The sequence below is a fragment of the Lethenteron reissneri genome, chromosome 43, assembly GCF_015708825.2.
Source record: "Lethenteron reissneri isolate LAM-NWPU_2019-01 chromosome 43, ASM1570882v1, whole genome shotgun sequence".
Classification (NCBI taxonomy): Eukaryota; Metazoa; Chordata; class Hyperoartia; order Petromyzontiformes; family Petromyzontidae; genus Lethenteron; species Lethenteron reissneri.
The window spans coordinates 11,808,757-11,825,477 of NC_083821.1; the positions used below are offsets into that span (position 1 = coordinate 11,808,757).

General features: G+C 55.0%; 1 protein-coding gene across 3 annotated transcripts in view; it reads right to left on the minus strand.

The window, feature by feature from the left end:
- Positions 1-16,721, minus strand: part of LOC133353284 (collagen alpha-1(XIV) chain-like) — a 283,983-nt gene that overhangs the window by 50,986 nt on the left and 216,276 nt on the right. For all 3 annotated transcript variants that reach the window (XM_061569396.1, XM_061569397.1, XM_061569398.1), the window contains 3 exons: positions 15,706-15,759; positions 14,109-14,204; positions 13,780-13,833 (listed from right to left, as the gene is read on the minus strand). In XM_061569396.1, coding sequence (XP_061425380.1) covers positions 13,780-13,833; positions 14,109-14,204; positions 15,706-15,759 — 204 coding nt within the window. The remainder of the gene's footprint in view (positions 1-13,779; positions 13,834-14,108; positions 14,205-15,705; positions 15,760-16,721) is intronic.

Sequence of the window (16,721 nt, forward strand, 5' to 3'; positions counted from 1 at the left end):
GAGGGCATTTGTCCGACTAATCCACGCTGGCCAAACATCGTGGGAAAGGTGAAAGTACCCACACTCTACCCCACCCACACTCTACCCCACCCACACTCTACCCCACCACACTCTACCCCACCCACACTCTACCCCACCACGCTCTACCCCACCACACTCTACCCCACCCACACTCTACCCTACCACTCTACCCCACCCACACTCTACCCCACCCACACTCTACCCCGCCACACTCTACCCCACCCACACTCTACCCCGCCACACTCTACCCCACCCACACTCTACCCCACCCACACTCTACCCCACCCACACTCTACCCCGCCACACTCTACCCCACCCACACTCTACCCCACCCACGCTCTACCCCACCACGCTCTACCCCACCCACGCTCTACCCCACCCACGCTCTACCCCGCCACACTCTACCCCGCCACGCTCTACCCCACCCACGCTCTACCCCACCCACGCTCTACCCCACCCACGCTCTACCCCACCCACACTCTACCCCACCCACGCTCTACCCCACCCACACTCTACCCCCCCCACGCTCTAACCCACCACGCTCTACCCCGCCACACTCTACCCCGCCCACGCTCTACCCCACCCACGCTCTACCCCACCCACGCTCTACCCCACCCACGCTCTACCCCACCCACGCTCTACCCCACCCACGCTCTACCCCACCCACGCTCTACCCTACCACTCTACCCCACCACGCTCTACCCCGCCACTCTACCCCCGCCACTCTCTACCCCACCCACGCTCTACCCCACACACACTCTACCCTACCACTCTACCCCACCACGCTCTACCCCACCCACGCTCTACCCCACCCACGCTCTACCCCACCCACACTCTACCCCACCCACGCTCTACCCCACACACACTCTACCCCACCCACGCTCTACCCCACCCCCGCTCTACCCCACCCACCCTCTACCCCACCCACGCTCTACCCCACCCACGCTCTACCCCACCCACACTCTACCCCACCCACGCTCTACCCTACCACTCTACCCCACCACGCTCTACCCCGCCACTCTACCCCGCCACTCTCTACCCCACCCACGCTCTACCCCACACACACTCTACCCTACCACTCTACCCCACCACGCTCTACCCCACCCACGCTCTACCCCCCCCCCGCTCTACCCCACCCACGCTCTACCCCACCCACGCTCTACCCCACCCACACTCTACCCCACCCACGCTCTACCCTACCACTCTACCCCACCACGCTCTACCCCGCCACTCTACCCCGCCACTCTCTACCCCACCCACGCTCTACCCCACACACACTCTACCCTACCACTCTACCCCACCACGCTCTACCCCACCCACGCTCTACCCCACCCACGCTCTACCCCACCCACGCTCTACCCCACCCACGCTCTACCCTACACTCTACCCCACCACGCTCTACCCACCCACGCTCTACCCCACCCACGCTCTACCCCACCCACGCTCTACCCCACCCACGCTCTACCCCGCCACACTCTACCCCACCCACGCTCTACCCCACCCACGCTCTACCCCACCACGCTCTACCCCACCCACACTCTACCCCACCCACGCTCTACCCCACCCACACTCTACCCCACCCACACTCTACCCCGCCACGCTCTACCCCACCCACACTCTACCCCACCCGCACTCTACCCCACCCACACTCTACCCCACCCGCACTCTACCCCACCCACACTCTACCCCACACACACTCTACCCCGCCACGCTCTCTACCCCACCCACGCTCTACCCCACCCACACTCTACCCCACCCACACTCTACCCCACCCACACTCTAACCCCACCCACACTCTACCCCGCCACGCTCTCTACCCCACCCACGCTCTACCCCACCCACACTCTACCCCACCCACACTCTACCCCACCCGCACTCTACCCCACCCACACTCTACCCCGCCACGCTCTCTACCCCACCCACGCTCTACCCCACCCACACTCTACCCCACCCACACTCTACCCCACCCACACTCTACCCCACCCACGCTCTACCCCACCCACACTCTACCCCGCCACGCTCTACCCCACCCACACTCTACCCCACCCGCACTCTACCCCGCCACGCTCTACCCCACCCACACTCTACCCCACCCCACACTCTACCCCACCCACACTCTACCCCACCCACACTCTACCCCACCCACACTCTACCCCACCCGCACTCTACCCCGCCACGCTCTACCCCACCCACACTCTACCCCACCCACACTCTACCCCACCCACACTCTACCCCACCCACACTCTACCCCACCCACACTCTACCCCACACACACTCTACCCCACCCACGCTCTACCCCACCCACGCTCTACCCCGCCCACGCTCTACCCCGCCACGCTCTACCCCGCCGCGCTCTACCCCGCCACACTCTACCCCACCCACGCTCTACCCCGCCACGCTCTACCCCACCCGCACTCTACCCCACCCACGCTCTACCCCCACCCACACTCTACCCCACCCGCACTCTACCCCCGCCACGCTCTACCCCACCACGCTCTACCCCAACCCACGCTCTACCCCACCACACTCTACCCCACCCACACTCTACCCCACCCACACTCTACCCCACACCACTCTACCCCACCCACACTCTACCCCACCCACACTCTACCCCACCCACGCTCCTACCCCGCCCACACTCTACCCCACACACACTCTACCCCACACACACTCTACCCCACCCACGCTCTACCCCACCCACGCTCTACCCCCGCCCACGCTCTACCCCGCCACGCTCTACCCCCGCCGCGCTCTACCCGCCACACTCTACCCCACCCACGCTCTACCCGCCACGCTCTACCCCACCCACACTCTACCCCACCACGCTCTGTCCCACCCACACTCTACCCCACCCACGCTCTACCCCACCCACGCTCTACCCGCCACGCTCTACCCCACCCACGCTCTACCCCGCCCCGCTCTCTACCCCACCCACGCTCTACCCCGCCACGCTCTACCCACCCACGCTCTACCCCGCCACGCTCTCTACCCCACCCACGCTCTACCCCGCCACGCTCTCTACCCCACCCACGCTCTACCCCACCCACGCTCTCTACCCCGCCACGCTCTACCCCACCCACGCTCTACCCCGCAACGCTCTCTACCCCACCACGCTCTACCCGCCACGCTCTACCCCACCCACGCTCTACCCCGCCACGCTCTCTACCCCACCCACGCTCTACCCCGCCACGCTCTCTACCCCACCCACGCTCTACCCCACCCACGCTCTCTACCCCGCCACGCTCTACCCCACCCACGCTCTACCCCGCCACGCTCTCTACCCCACCCACGCTCTACCCCGCCACGCTCTCTACCCCACCCACGCTCTACCCCACCCACGCTCTCTACCCCACCCACGCTCTACCCCACCACGCTCTACCCCACCCACGCTCTACCCCACCACGCTCTACCCCACCACGCTCTACCCCACCCACACTCTACCCCACCCACACTCTACCCCGCCATGCTTACCCACACCACGCTCTACCCCACCACGCTCTACCCCACCCACACTCTACCCCACCCACACTCTACCCCGCCACGCTCTACCCCGCCACGCTCTACCCCGCCACGCTCTCTACCCACCCACGCTCTACCCCACCCACGCACCCCACCCACGCTCTACCCCGCCACGCTCTACCCCGCCACGCTCTCTACCCCACCCACGCTCTACCCCACCCACACTCTACCCGCCACGCTCTACCCGCCACGCTCTACCCCGCCACGCTCTCTACCCCACCCACGCTCTACCCCACCCACGCTCTACCCCACCCACGCTCTACCCGCCACGCTCTACCCCGCCACGCTCTACCCCGCCACGCTCTCTACCCCACCCACGCTCTAACCCCACCACACTCTACCCCGCCACGCTCTACCCCGCCACGCTCTACCCCGCCACGCTCTCTACCCCACCCACGCTCTACCCCACCCACGCTCCCCACCCACGCTCTACCCCGCCACGCTCTACCCCGCCACGCTCTCTACCCCCCCACGCTCTACCCCACCCACACTCTACCCCGCCACGCTCTACCCCGCCACGCTCTACCCCGCCACGCTCTCTACCCCACCCACGCTCTACCCACCCACGCTCTACCCCACCCACGCTCTACCCCGCCACGCTCTACCCCGCCACGCTCTACCCCGCCACGCTCTCTACCCCACCCACGCTCTACCCCACCCACACTCTACCCCGCCACGCTCTACCCCGCCACGCTCTACCCCGCCACGCTCTCTACCCCACCCACGCTCTACCCCACCCACGCTCTACCCCACCCACGCTCTACCCCGCCACGCTCTACACCGCCACGCTCTCTACCCCACCCACGCTCTACCCCGCCACGCTCTACCCCGCCACGCTCTCTACCCCACCCACGCTCTACCCCGCCACTCTACCCCGCCGCGCTCTACCCCGCCACGCTCTACCCCGCCACGCTCTACCCCTCCACGCTCGACCCCGCCGCGCTCTACCCCGCCACTCTACCCCGCCGCGCTCTACCCCACCGCGCTCTACCCACCACGCTCTACCCCACCACTCTACCCCACCCGCGCTCTACCCCACCACGCTCTACCCCACCACGCTCTACCCCACCACACTCTACCCCACCACGCTCTCTACCCCACCCACCACTCTCTACCCCACCCACCACTCTCTACCCCACCCACGCTCTACCCCACCCACGCTCTACCCCACCACGCTCTACCCCACCACGCTCTACCCCACCCACGCTCTACCCCACCACGCTCTACCCCACCCACGCTCTACCCCACCACGCTCTACCCCACCCACGCTCTACCCCACCACGCTCTACCCCACACACGCTCTACCCCACCCACGCTCTACCCCACCGCGCTCTACCCCACCACGCTCTACCCCACCAAGCTCTACCCCACCGCGCTCTACCCCACCCACGCTCTACCCCGCCGCGCTCTACCCACCAAGTTCTACCCCACCAAGCTCTACCCCACCACACTCTACCCCACCCACGCTCTACCCCACCACGCTCTACCCCACCCACGCTCTACCCCACCCACGCTCTACCCCACCGCGCTCTACCCCACCACGCTCTACCCCACCAAGCTCTACCCCACCGCGCTCTACCCCACCCACGCTCTACCCCGCCACGCTCTACCCCACCCACGCTCTACCCCACCACGCTCTACCCCCACCCACGCTCTACCCCACCCACGCTCTACCCCACCGCGCTCTACCCCACCACGCTCTACCCCACCAAGCTCTACCCCACCGCGCTCTACCCCACCCACGCTCTACCCCACCAAGCTCTACCCCACCAAGCTCTACCCCACCACGCTCTACCCCACCACGCTCTACCCCACCAAGCTCTACCCCACCACGCTCTACCCCACCACGCTCTACCCCACCGCGCTCTACCCCACCCACGCTCTACCCCGCCGCGCTCTACCCCACCACGCTCTACCCCACCCACGCTCTACCCCACCATGCTCTACCCCACCACACTTTACTTCACCACTCTCTACCCCACCACACTCTACCCCACCCACACTCTACCCCACCACACCTCACCACGCTCTACCCCACCACGCTCTACCCCACCTCACTCTACCCCACCACACTCTACCCCACCACACTCTACCCCACCCACACTCTACCCCACCACGCTCTACCCCACCCACGCTCTACCCCACCCACGCTCTACCCCACCGCGCTCTACCCCACCACGCTCTACCCCACCAAGCTCTACCCCACCGCGCTCTACCCCACCCACGCTCTACCCCGCCACGCTCTACCCCACCCACGCTCTACCCCACCACGCTCTACCCCACCCACGCTCTACCCCACCGCGCTCTACCCCACCACGCTCTACCCCACCAAGCTCTACCCCACCGCGCTCTACCCCACCCACGCTCTACCCCACCAAGCTCTACCCCACCAAGCTCTACCCCACCACGCTCTACCCCACCACGCTCTACCCCACCAAGCTCTACCCCACCACGCTCTACCCCACCACGCTCTACCCCACCGCGCTCTAACCCACCCACGCTCTACCCCGCCGCGCTCTACCCCACCACGCTCTACCCCACCCACGCTCTACCCCACCATGCTCTACCCCACCACACTTTACTTCACCACTCTCTACCCCACCACACTCTACCCCACCCACACTCTACCCCACCACACCTCACCACGCTCTACCCCACCACGCTCTACCCCACCTCACTCTACCCCACCACACTCTACCCCACCACACTCTACCCACCCACACTCTACCCCACCACACCCCACCACGCTCTACCCCACCACACCCCACCACGCTCTACCCCACCACACCCCACCACGCTCTACCCCACCACACCCCACCACGCTCTACCCCACCCACACTCCACCCCACAACACTCTACCCCACCACTCTACCCCACCACGCTCTACCCCACCACTCTACCCCACCACGCTCTACCCCACCACGCTCTACCCCACCACGCTCTACCCCACCACGCTCTACCCCACCACGCTCTACCCCACCACGCTCTACCCACCCACACTCTACCCCACCACGCTCTACCCCACCACGCTCTACCCCACCCACGCTCTACCCCGCCACGCTCTACCCCGCCACACTCTACCCCACCACACTCTACCCCACCACGCTCTACCCTACCACACTCTACCCCACCCACACTTTACCCCACCCACACTTTACCCCACCACTCTCTACCCCACCCACACTCTACCCCACCCACACTTTACCCCGCCACACTCTACCCCGCCACACTTTACCCCGCCACACTTTACCCCACCACACTCGACCCCACCACGCTTTACCCCACCACACGCGGCCTGCCGATCGACTGGCCGTGTGGCTATATGCTTTTCTACTTACGGGGTGGACATAGGCAGTGGGCGGCGGGGATTTAAGAAACTTCCCCCACTGTTTCAACTGCCACCTCTGGATTGCAAGTCCTGCGTGCTGAGCATTTACACCACGGCTGCATCAGCGTGGGGACAGTGGGGCGTTCACTTTTATAGAGGTGAGCGTTAACGCGCACACACACAGTAAGTCATTGCAACATGAGCAACGCGCTACGTTAGAGCTGTAATTCACTCTTCAGAGACTCCGTTTGAGTGTGCGAGTGGCATTTACACCCCCCTCCGGGCAGGTCAACTCACGCACAACTTTCCCTCTCTGATCTCTCCAGACCAGTGGTTTGCAACTGGTGCACCTCAGCACATTGCGTCCCCGGTTCACTGCGGTATTTTCGAAATTATAGAAAAGAAACGCACTGTTTGCAAGCTAGGACAGACAATCTGTCCGTGCCGTTCAGTAGCCTGTGCCAGGCTAGGTACCCTTGAGGCCACGTGAAGTGTCGAAGGCTCGCTGACAAGTCAAGGGACAGACCCAGGTGCCATGGGTTGACTTGACTCAGATGACTGGCAGATGCACCAGCTGTGCCCCCTACTGTGCCAACTTGATGCATTTTATCTGCCCGGCGCTCCGCTCATTATTCTGAGCATCGCTCCTCTGCCCTCCGTTGTTGTTGGAGGGCGACTGCCTCCAACTGCCAAGTACAGTAGAACATCGGAGATCGAATGCACCAGAACTCGAACAAATCGGTGTTCGAACAATATTTCCGAACATTTTTTTCCCCGGAAACCGAAAGAAATGCGGAGGTCGAACGGGCATTCGCGACGTGAAAGAACCTGTACGGCTGAGACGTGTATGGCCAGCGTGCATGACGCTTGCCCAGACAAAGGTTTTACCACCTCCTCCTCCTCACCACCTTCCACTCAAGCCATCAACTCTCCTTACTACGGGTAAAGTGAAGTTAAATGTTCATTTATTTAATTTATTACATTTATTTATTGTGTTTCTTGTTTTTTTTAATGATTTTATACATGTAATTACTGTAAACTTCGTGTAAAATGCTTTATAATGAGAGATTTTTTGTGTCTGGAACCAATTAATGTAATTTACATTAATTATTATGGGGAAAATGAATTCGGTGTTCCAACAAATCGGTGTTCGAATGGCCTTCTGGAACGAATTAAGTTCGATCTCCGGGGTACCACTGTAGCTTCCTTCACGAGCCTCCTCCACGAGCCTCCTCCACAGCAGGAGGCTCGTGACTACTTCGGTCGTGATCGCGCAGTTGAGCCGAACAGCCGTTGGTTCGGTGCTCCGCGAAGAACGAGCAAAAGTGTGCCGTAAAATGAACATAGTTCAGAAGCACTGCTCTCGATCACAGACCCTACCAATAAATATATTTCAAAAACCACATCCCCACTCCCTGACCTCATGTGAAGAATCACATTCCTTACTTATGAGCAACTGAATAAGATGACTGTTTATTTCGATAGGGACCGGAGTGTCAATAACACGCTGTATTATTTGACTACTAAAATTTAAAACTAAACTATTATTTATTTTACCAGGTAAGGCCCACTGAGCTCTATGGCTCTTTTTCAGAAGCGGCCTGGCCACAACCGATAGCTCAACGAAGTGGCTTATCACGTGGAATTTATGGCAGCCAAACACTCTAAACGCACGTTGCTAAATGCGGGAAGGAAAAACTGTAGGATTTCGAGAAAAATCCACGCGACCACGGGGAGAGAGACACGCAAACTCCAAATGCAGAGGCGTCAGGATCGAGATTGAACCTACGTCCTGTGGGATACCAGGCGAGGGAGTTAACATCTCGCCACCACGGAGCAGTACGGCAAGCAGCAGAATGTGCTCGATCTCGTACGATCTTGAAAGCTGAGCGTGTTTTTAGCCTGAAAGATCTTGGGTGGGTGACCACCATGTACATCACGGGAGCTTATCGGCTTCTGCTGGGCTATGTTGTGGGCAACAGAGGGCAGAGCTGCTAAATCCATTGCCGTACTGTGCTACACTCCCAGTCTATGCTCCCTACCATCACTAACCTGCAGTGACCAGCGGAGTGAAGTAAAAAAAAACCGTAGGGGTGTCCTTATCCAGCAGTGGATTACCAAAAGGGCTTTTCATGTCCACGTACTGTGACATAAACCAGCAACGTTGGATCAGTTAAAATTGAGAGTGTCAACATGTACAACAATGGATTCAGTATGTACAAAATACAGCGGCTCTTACACATTCCACTCTGCTTCCTTCCGAGCGAATGGTCCACAAAGGCCAAATGGTGCAATGTGACCTTGCAACACCTCGGTGGCCTTACGCCATGGCTCTCAGCACAACAAGCAAGGCCTTGTTGCTTCTTGCCCCGCGCCCCGCAGGGCCATCGCGGGCACAGGAAACACGAGACGAATGGCAGGAGTCCGGGCCGCCCCGCTCACACCCCCGTCCCCCCTAGCGATGTGCAAAGCCTCGGCGCTTTATCTTGATATTCAACACCGGCCGAATTTGCTTCCAAGCTTACCTCTGAAATTCAGGGTGATCCGTAGATAAGTTACCCCATCATTTATTCCCATATGATGACTGAATGTGGTAAAGGCGATGGCTCCGTATCGTACAGAGCAGTGATACAATATTTAATAAGAGTACTGTGATTTTTGGGAGGTGTGTGGAGGCTTTAAATAAAAATGTTGTGTTCTTCATAATGTCTTTTATTTTATTAGGGTCTCTATAAATGGATCACCCTGTATAACGCCCGCAGCCTTTTTCATTTGTGCAGAGCGTGATTTCGTATTGGGAAAACAACCCTGGAGGAATTCACCTCTAAATTACTTAAAATGATTCTCCAGCCAGCCCCTTTGGCGATAAACACAAGACGGTGATAGAGGACGATATGGCTTGCTGCAAACCCATTGTCAGGTTTACACATTCCACAGTTACTAATCTATCACTCAGATCTCAGACAGGCCATGTTGAATTCAAATACCATGAGGGTTTTTTTTTATCTGTAAAGTAATTGGTGTGGGTTAAAACGATTGACCGACTACCATTGAGAGCCACAATTTTAGTTGCGGCTAGAATATTTGCCCAACATTTACAATTGAATATATGCAATGTCTCTCATGTGCCAGATTCCTCTAACCCGGGTCAACACACGTGTATAAATGATATGCACGAAGACAACGATCTGCCTGTATACCCCCCAGTAACTGCTGGAGAAAGTGCTGCTAGGGAGAACGTATGAAGACCAGCATAGTCCGTCAGAGGGTGTTTAATGGTAGCAGCATTTCCAGCTGCCTTTGTCCGCATTGCTGATGTTTACACACCACAGCTGGTACTCATTTAAAGCTGAGTTGACCTACGGGAGGCCCAGGACCCTTCAGATATCACTCATCACTGATGTTAGCTGTGGCCGAGAATCAAATCCGAGTCACCGGGTTCATAGACTGGTGCGTAAACCACGGAACCAAACACACAAACAAGCGCACAGACACAGTGGCACACACACACACAGGCTCCCCCGGTCTGTTTAGGAAAAGTGCCAGCCGAGTCGAGTTCACACCCAAAAATCGTTTCGGAAGAATTCCCCCCCAGCTGACTGAGCACCAGTGCTGGCTAAAGTCCACAGTATACTCCTGTTTTAAAATAAACTCCTGTGACAGATTAATGGACAGTTTGAACAAATAATCTATTCTTGTGTGCGTGTGTGTGCGTGTTTCCCAACAACCTACGCTGAGGTTTCAGAGGCAGCATTTGAACATCATTGCGCCATGTCAGGGCTGCTGAGGACACCACTTGCACAACCTGTGCCACCATCTACACTCAATGATCACTGTTTTGTCTTCGACTTAACTACAATTGTATCCCAATTGTGCTATCGGCGCCGCATCACGAGATGGGAAATCTATTTAGATCTCTCACAGGGAAGTGTTACCCTTCATGTTGTAGAGCAGTTCATGGAAGCGGATATAATATAACTACTTCTGAGATCTCTCTTCATGGGACCTCTGCTCAACGCAGTGGATGGTTGCACGTCCTATTCGCCCTACCACCAATAATACCGTTCACTGTGCGACTCTCAAGCCAGTATTTAAAAATGAAAGTATTGGAATCTATCCAAATTAAATGCAGAACCACATTTAATGTCATGGGTTTATTGTGTGCAGGCTTTGATGACCGGTCTGATACCATCGGCTCACTACACTTTAGATATCCAGTTAAATCACAACTCCGATATGTCTCTTTATGGGTCTATGCATAAGTCAATGGGTCACCGCGTGAGTCTATGGGCCAATGCAAGTCGGTGGGTCTTTCAGTAAGTCACAGGCGACTGGGCTAAGACCATAAACTCACGACACTTGAGAAGCTGATTTAACCAAAGGCAGTTGCCTGCACCCAGCCTGGCTGTCTTGTTTGGCTTGCTTTCAATATTTCCTCAAATTTTCACGTACCATTACATAAACAACGTCTGTGAATGTCACCATTACCTACAAGTTATTCTCGATTACATATATAAATACATACGTATGTTATATATATAAGCTATTTGCATCCAGTATATGGTTAACGATTATTGATACTCCATGTACATTCAGAGAGAGGTTTATGAGTTACACAAAGATGTGAATCACAGACAAATGAGCAATACTCCCCTTACCTTTCACCTCGGGCAATGGACCCACAGAACAAACGTGCTCACAGACCATGCGATATGCCACTGTTACAAAAGGGTCATTCAGTTTCATGCATGATGCTTGTTTGTATCTGCATGACCAATGTTATATTTCCACCGTTTGTAATTGGACACGAATGAGCTGTGGTCTCTTGACAAGGTTAGCAAAAGATCACAATTAAACCACTGCCACATTCCTCAACACCACCTTCTTCTTCCTCGACAAAAAAGAAAAACAACTTTACCGATCCTCTCGAAAAAATGTGATGTTGACGTGGTAGAACGGTCAGCAACCCTGGACTTGCAATCCGGAGCTCTGCCAGTTTGATTTCACGGCGTGGCAGTTGAAACAATGGGGCCAGTTCTTTAAATCCCCCTGCGTCTGTCCACCGAGGAGTGTAAATGTAGCACCACGGTCAAGTGGGGGTAATGTATGGGCATTCCCACCTCTTCAAAGACAAAGTAGAAGAAGAGGACAAAATATCCTCGGAGGGGCTCTGTACGAGAGATTTCTTCTGACAGTAGTGCCGTGAGCAAACAAATGCATGGCCGCACCTTTACCCTAACCTATCTTCTAAACAAAGCGACAGCCAACCCCTTCTAGCACCGCCGGATTACAGGCAGTGCCACGCTCTAACCTCATCGTCATGTCAGAGCCATCAGAGTGCGACGACTATCATCTCAATTAACATTCAAAGGTGAACAGAGTTGTTATGCATGCAGAGCCTCACCAAAACCACCACACAGGTGTGAAGCGTCAACTAGAGTAATGCTGCAGTGACGCACACAGGCCGGGGTTCAGTCCTCAACAAAACGTCAACACACTTGTGGCACTCTTGAGTTGCCCTCTTTGAAATCCCAGCCGTATGATTGGTTGATTGCGATTACGCGCAAAATGCACGTGAAGATTCACGCCTCCATTGGTCTGGAAGCTCTGCCACAATGGCCTTCGATCCCACCACAACTCACAAAACGTTCAAATAACGTTTGAACACGTCGTTGTTTTGTCCAAACCTTCCTCACTCGGACAGAAAGCGCCGAGTACCTCTACACTCCAGCATCGCCACAGGCCTTGGCCTAGTGACGTCGTCTCTAAAAGGTGAAGCTTGACAAATAAACGTGCCTATTATTATTATTATTATGAAGACACATGGCTGGATTGCGCTTTTCAAAAGATATGCTAGAAAACAAGTTCTAAAAGTCATGCATATGCATAGATTATGTAAGGATTTTCCGGGGCCATGCGTTTGTCCTTGGAGGCATTGTACAATGGGGAAGGAAGCTGTCATAAAGCTGTCATGGCAAGATGTGTTTGTTTTGCATATTTCCAACGAGTAGCTGTCAAATAAATTTGCGATGGACCTTTTTGTTGTGGTTTGTGTCTCCAAGTTTTTTGCGTAACCCTTTGATCAATGTGGCCGGATTTCAAGAGGCCGAGTCTCTAATAGCAACACAACTTCGTACTCTTAAGTTTCGTTCATACCAGATGATCTTTACAAGAGTTAAAGTGCCCTCCCTGCCGATGCAGATGGACGGACATAGCTAATGTGTAAACACTTTTAACCTTAGTCGGAGAGCATTAAAGCATTTTCATCACATTTTAATAATGTGGGTATAAATCATGGAAACATGAAAAATGTACCCGTAATATTACTTCACAATGTACATAAAAACCAGGTAGCCCACCAATTTTGCAATCTTTTTGAAAGATTTCCTATGTAGGGCCTATGTGTGAGGCCATCAGAAACCATTTATGATTCGGATCATCTTCCTTTTTGAGTCTTAAGAAGGTCAATGTTGGCACAGATGAGTCCACTCTTATTATTATCTCAGCAATCTGATTAAAGAATAGAGAGATATGGCAGAGTCGTTCCTCAGTTGGCATCTTATGACACAAGGTGAGTTGATGATACCTCTATTCCACTGTAAAGCCTAGCCGTAAATGGGCTGTGCCGAACCAGGCTCATGTTGAATGAACACGTCCGGACAAACGCAGATGACGCGGTAATGCTGGCTCCTTGCAATGTATTGACCGACATCACGCACAACGAACGTATAATCGGCTACTTGCCCTGGCCCAGTTCCACCCCAAGCTGGATAAAGAGGTCTTGTGAGGTCAGTGGCATCACGGTTTGGTTCTGGCTCAGCACGCTCTATCCACGCTGGCTAGGCTTGGATGTGCCAGTGGAAAAGTAATATAAATGACAATAATGGTGAGAGAAGGGTGATGAGACTTACCTGAGGACCTGGTGGGCCTGGTTCTCCCTTCTCTCCCTTCTCTCCTTGCCGGCCCTGCCACGCAGATGCACACACGAGCATTTGTACTCTACAGAGATTGGCAAACAATAATAATAATGATACCTGTGGCGTAACACGCTTGTGCACGTGACAATTTGATTTGTTTGGCCGTCAGGTGGTGGTGGGTCTTAACAAAACAAATTTGGCCAGATTATGACGTGGGTTCACCCAAAAACATGCGATGATTCACACTAACAATCTGTGCTCCTGGGTTTAATGTCTCTTGTCGACGAGGAATGGGTCGCCCCGTCGCATGCAGTCGGGCTTACCGGGTCGCCTTGTATCGACATGCCGGGTGGGCCCTGAGGCCCTGGGGCACCCTGCTGACCGATAGGTCCCAACTCCCCTCGAATTCCATCTGCTCCCTGGGGAGACGGGAGTGGTACAGAAACACAAACATCGGTCAGCAGCTACAGAGGAGGGTGCAAGAAAGCCAGAGCAATCCAAGTGTGTTCTTCTGGTTTCGGCGGAACAGTGAGCATTCTTACTCTCAAACTGTCACCACGCACTACTGTGGGTCCAATGTGTGGCCTAACCCCGAAGACCACATTCATTACGAGCGGCTGTGAAAACTACAGCACTCCCCATTGCCACAGGGATGAAAGCATGGTAGTCATATGTGTACGTGCATGTGTTAAAGAGAGTGTATGTGCTTGTCTTTGTAAACTGAAATGTCTGTGCGTGCATATGTGTGATAATGCGTGCAAGTGTATATCAGGGTATGTGAGAATAACTGTTATTCTTGTCTGCCTAAATGCTTGGAAAATGCATTGCTCAATCGCTACAATATTAGGTATCTATTATAAATAGTAAACAAGGGAGCATTTCAATCCAAAAGAGAATCACAGCACACGGTAACACCGCTATTTTTACAAAAATAACAGCGCATGGCTGCATAATATCAGCCATCGCTAAAGAGTGGAACCTCTCGGGCAAGCCACCCTCTACGGTCCACGGCTGCCCCAATTTGGGATTTGTTTTGACTAGGGCTCCTCCGGGGGCTGGATATCCGTCTACACCAAATCTATTTTTCTCAAACTATTTGTCTGACGTAAAGTGAAAAAAACATATACACGCAACAGTGAAATGAGTCCCGACAACCAAATCACCCAGAATGCACTCCATTTCGACAGATCTCAAAAGCTAAACAGGTTATGAGCATGGATCATGCTTGGGTGGGTGATCACTGGGTGATGCAGGACTATGTGATGGGCAGCTGAGGGCAGTGCAGCCACATCCTTTGTTGTGCTATACTTCTGCGCTCCCATGCCATGCACAGGGTCACCGAAGTTTCAGTATTCCACAACCCTCCTATCACGATCGAGTGGGGTATTTGAGCTCATCGTGTGTTGCCAATAATCATGGATCCCCCTTCAGGAACGCAGACACTGTGGGTATCGTGGGTGCCGGTGCACCATCCACATCATGTTTAGATATGGCTAAGAGACTCACAACATTTTGGACGCAAAATCTGGATATTTTTGAGTCTGCGTTTAACTCCCGTTAACAGTCTAACAAGGATGAAGGTTGTGCTGATGACGGAGGCATTTGGACACACAGCAGTGCATGAACATTCTGCTCAGTACTGGGACAGTCGCCAGTAGTTGCATGGATTTAATATAATTATAGTGCAGTAAGAACGCCTCTTATCTATGACGAAATGGGGGGGGGGGGCAACCTCTGCAGATACTACTTGGAAGCCTATCAATAACCACCAGGAATCGGTCACTAGTCAGAGAGTGGGCAGGAAAGGGCAGTGCAGAAAAAGGCATTGCGACGTCCTGATGCTCTGCTGCCACATCTATGCTCCCCGCCTTCACCAACCTGCACTGACCAGCCTTGTGTGTGTGTGTGGGGATCACTCACTTTGGAACCAAGGTCCCCTTGTGTTCCTCTTGCTCCACGGATACCAGGACCTCCCTGAACGCACGCACACACAGAAACACACACGCACATATATACATCCATTACATAGCCCCATATGCGTACACAAAGACAAAGATTCCCTTTCTAGCCTCAACAGACTATTGCGGAAAGTGCTGTGAGCGAGTACCTACGAAGGCCAACAATGCAACACAAGTGGGAGGTGTGGCAAACAACACACACATACATATAAGACAAACAACACATCTATAAGACAACAAACAATTTTAGCCACTAAGTGGCAGTGATGTCACCATTGCGATTCTGCCAGGCTAGGTGCACCTTGAGGCCACGTGAAGTGTAGAAGGCTCGCTAGCAGGCGATCATGGGACACACCCAGGTGCTATGGGTTGACTGTATGAGATGACTGGCAGATGCACCACCGGTGCTCTCTACTGTTGCAGCTTGCTGCGTTTAATCTCCCCAATACACCATTTGCTGCTGTGAGAATTGCTCCTCCACCCTCCATTGTTGTTGGAGGGTGACTGCCTCCAACTATCCAGTAGCACGAGCTTCCTCCACAGAGGCCAATCGTCACACTGCTGGCACCAGTTATTGACAACTCAGCTCCACATTCTCCAATACCACATCAGCCCAACTCTTCTCTAGCCTATGCCGCCACCCATTTAGCCCCCTCTATCCGGCCAAAAATAAGCTGCTTGGGCATGTGGTGGCTGGGCATGCAGACTACATGACCCAGCCAGCACAGGCTCGCCTGCTGGAGGAACTCACCAATGGAACTGTGTCCAGATCTTTCAAGAATGTGTAAGCTCCTTACTCAAGCTAGCCTGGTCAAACCAGGATAGACCGTAGACAGGCCAGCCTGAATGTTTCAAACCAGTGCAGATGTTCCCCTTTAGAGGGGGTCCATGTTTTGCAGCATAAGAGAGGGCATAACTGTGGCCAAGAAGACCGTGAGCTTCAATGTGTAGCATCAGCTCAGGCAGCTTCCACAGTGT